The 3196-nt window shown below is 49.1% G+C and overlaps 1 protein-coding gene across 1 annotated transcript; it reads left to right on the top strand.

The window, feature by feature from the left end:
* Nucleotides 1-286: 286 nt before the first annotated feature.
* TBCC (tubulin folding cofactor C) lies at nucleotides 287-1324 on the top strand. Its single transcript, XM_006860465.1, has one exon. It carries the CDS (start codon nucleotides 287-289, stop codon nucleotides 1322-1324), a length of 1038 nt encoding a protein of 345 aa, XP_006860527.1.
* The last annotated feature ends 1872 nt before the right edge of the window (nucleotides 1325-3196 follow it).

Below are 3196 nucleotides of genomic sequence, written 5' to 3'. Positions count from 1 at the left end.
ACAATCCCGGATATAAGTCCTGCCCCTTTAAGAGAAAAAAAAACCTTCCCCCGCCTGCCTACTACCCCACCCATCCACAAGGACCTTTGTCTCCCCACCCCACTAGTCAGCCGACCCCGCCCTTTGTCCCCGCCCCCTACGGCGTGAAGGACCCAATGGGTAAAGAAAATAAGGCCGTCAGCTTGATGTCATCACGGTCAGCCAATCACAGGACGTGTTGGTGGGAGGCCTCTCGGAGGGCGCTCCCAGAGGAAGGAACGCTGAAGAAAGGAAGCTTGAAGTCAAGATGGAGTCTGCTAGTTGTTCAGCTGCCGTTGTAGGCAACGGAGGCGTGGGATCCCAGCGGGACCTGAGCCTGGTGCCTGAGCGGCTTCAGAGACGTGAACAAGAGCGGCAACTGGAGGTGGAAAGGCGGAAGCAAAAGCGACAGGACCAGGAGGTAGAGGAAGAGAAGAGTGACTTTTTCGCCGCTGCCTTCTCCCGGGAGAGAGCAGCGGTGGAAGAGCTTCTGGAGGGCGGGGAGTCCGTCGGGCGGCTGGAAGAGGCGGCGGTCCGACTCCAGGGGCTGCAGAAACTTCTCAACGACTCGGTGTTGTTCCTGGCTGCCTATGACTTGCGGCAGGGACAGGAGGCGCTAGCGCGACTGCAGGCGACCCTAGCCGAACGGCGCCAGCAGCTGCAGCCCAAGAAGCGTTTCGCTTTCAAAACACGGAGGAAGGATGTCGCATCCGCCACCGAAGTAGACGCGGCTGCTGGCGCCCTGGTAGCTGAAGGCATGTTGGCCACTCCACCGCCCTTGAAAGAGGAGCGAGACCTCGGCTCCAGATGGATCTGTGGCTTCTCCAATCTGGAGTCTCAAGTCTTGGAGAAGAGAGCGGAAGAGCTGTACCAGCGTGACATCCTTTTGACCGAGCTGAGCCACTGCACGATCAGACTGTATGGCAATCCCAACACCTTGCGGCTGACCAAGGCTCGCGGCTGCACAGTGCTCTGCGGGCCAGTGTCCACCTCCGTGTTCCTAGATGACTGCAGTGACTGTGTGCTCGTCGTGGCCTGCCAACAGCTCCGCATCCACACTACAAAAGACACCCGCATCTTCCTGCAGGTGACCAGCAGGGCCATTGTAGAGGACTGCCACGGGATCCAATTCGCCCCATATACTTGGACCTACCCGGGGATCGATGAGGATTTCCAAGGCTCTGGTTTAGATAGGAACAAAAATAACTGGAAGGACATTGATGATTTCAACTGGCTGGCTCGGGATGTGGCCTCCCCCAACTGGAGTATTCTTCCTGAGGAGGCGCGGACAGTCCAGTGGGACTAAGTAGTTCTTCACTTCTGCCGTGGAGGACTCACGTCAGCGCATGGACCCCAAAGTTTACTAATTGTCACATTTTGCATGTTTTCGGTATTTCAAAGCTTGACATTGTGATGGGCTCTTATTTGTGATTTCCATTAAATTCATGATAGGTCTAATGTTTTAAAGCCATTTTATTTTACTACGAATAGTTTGAAGCAGTTTAAGAGAAGGATGTGAATGTGTGTGGGGTTTAGTAAATGTTCTGTAGTATTTCAAGCCTAGCACAGTACATGGTGAAGGCCTTCAATGAATATTTGCTAAATAAAGGAATTTCGTAGGGCTCTCATACAGGCCACCATCCAGAATAGGACTTCCTGCCCTGCAAGGCTTCCAAGACTTTACAGAAGCAGGCTGCCACAGTTTTTCTCTCGTAAAGCCCAGGAAAACTTTTGGGTTAGTAAGCAAGCACTTTAACCACTATGCCACCAGGGCACCTTAATGGAATTCTGTTTGTTGTTAAGTTCCATGGAGTCGGTTCCAACTGATAGCCACCCTATATAGGGTTTCTGAGGAGCGGCTGATGGGTATGAATCCCCAATCTTGTGGTTAACGGTTCAGTGTTTATCCTACAACTCTACACTGCAACTCCTAATAGGACTCTTGTTAAATGTTTTCTAGTCAGTTCCAACTGAGAAACAGCTGGTGGGATTGAACTGCAGACCTTGTGGTTAGCAGGTCAGTGCTTATCATACAACACCATACCAAGACTCTAATAGGAGCTAATTCATGTGGAAGTGTGGTATCAAACCTGTGCAGTGTACCATTAAACTGACCGGGTTTTGTTTTCAATTGAAGTTTGACTTACATGGATATTTCTCAGCCAGAGTTCTAAAGGCTCCTCTTTGTTCTTTAGCTACACATTAGTCTGGCCTGGAATCCCAACTATTCATGGACTTGTTTAAGTACAAATTTTTGGCATGAACCCTGAGAGGCTTATGTGTCTCAGCAACTGTAAGGCCTAAATAAATTATAGCTATCTCTGGTAGCGTAGCGGTTACGAATCAGGCTGCGAACCTTAAGAGGTCAGCGGTTCGAAACTACCAGCTGCACCGCGGGAGAAAGATGAGGCTTTCTACTCCCGTAAAGATTTACACCCTCGGAAACCCTATACAGAGTCGCTATGGGTCGGAAATGACTTGATGGCACATAACAACAACAACATCAATTTCTTAGACACTTCAGTGCCATAACCACTGTTGTAAGCACCTCACTAAGGATCCCTGGTGGTGCTGTAGGATAAGCACTGGACTACTAACCATCAGCTGTTCCTTGGAAGAAGGGTGAGGTTTTATGCACCCTTAACGATTTTACAGTCTCAGAAACCCTATACAAGGTCGCTATGAGTCAGAATTGACTCCATGGCAGTGACAAGCACTTAACTTTAACTTACTAAGTCCTCAAAATCCCATGAGGTAGGTTCTATTAGCACCATTTTTCAAGAGAAGAAACAGGTCAATAGCTTAGGTCACACAGCTCAAGTGGTGGACTAGGATCTGAACTCAGGTTACCTGGTCCTAGAACTCACCTCAACTACCACAACAACATCATTGATTTTTAATAGTAGTTGAGTTGGAAAAAAACACTTCCAGCACTTTATTATCATTGCCATTGAATTGATAATTGATCATTGACACCATGTAGGATAGAGTCCTTGCCTTAAGAGCCCTCAAGTCAGCTATGACTCATAATGACCCTGTATGAGGTTTTCAAGGAGTGGCTGGTAGATTTGGATTGCCAACCTGGTGGTTATCAGTCAAGTGCTTATCCTAAGGTACCACACCAGGACTCCACAGGATACAGTAGAAGACTATAGGCTTTAAGGGAGCAGATAGCTGG

Source organism: Chrysochloris asiatica, unplaced genomic scaffold, assembly GCF_000296735.1.
Source record: "Chrysochloris asiatica unplaced genomic scaffold, ChrAsi1.0 scaffold00038, whole genome shotgun sequence".
In the NCBI taxonomy this organism is placed as follows: domain Eukaryota; kingdom Metazoa; phylum Chordata; class Mammalia; order Afrosoricida; family Chrysochloridae; genus Chrysochloris; species Chrysochloris asiatica.
Note: the sequence above shows the minus strand (reverse complement) of the source record. Positions and strands in the feature narration are given on the sequence as shown.

What these genes read in the sequence shown, in the direction of transcription:
- TBCC (XM_006860465.1), top strand. Translation starts at nt 287, where the DNA reads ATGGAGTCTGCTAGTTGTTCAGCTGCCGTTGTAGGCAACGGAGGCGTG.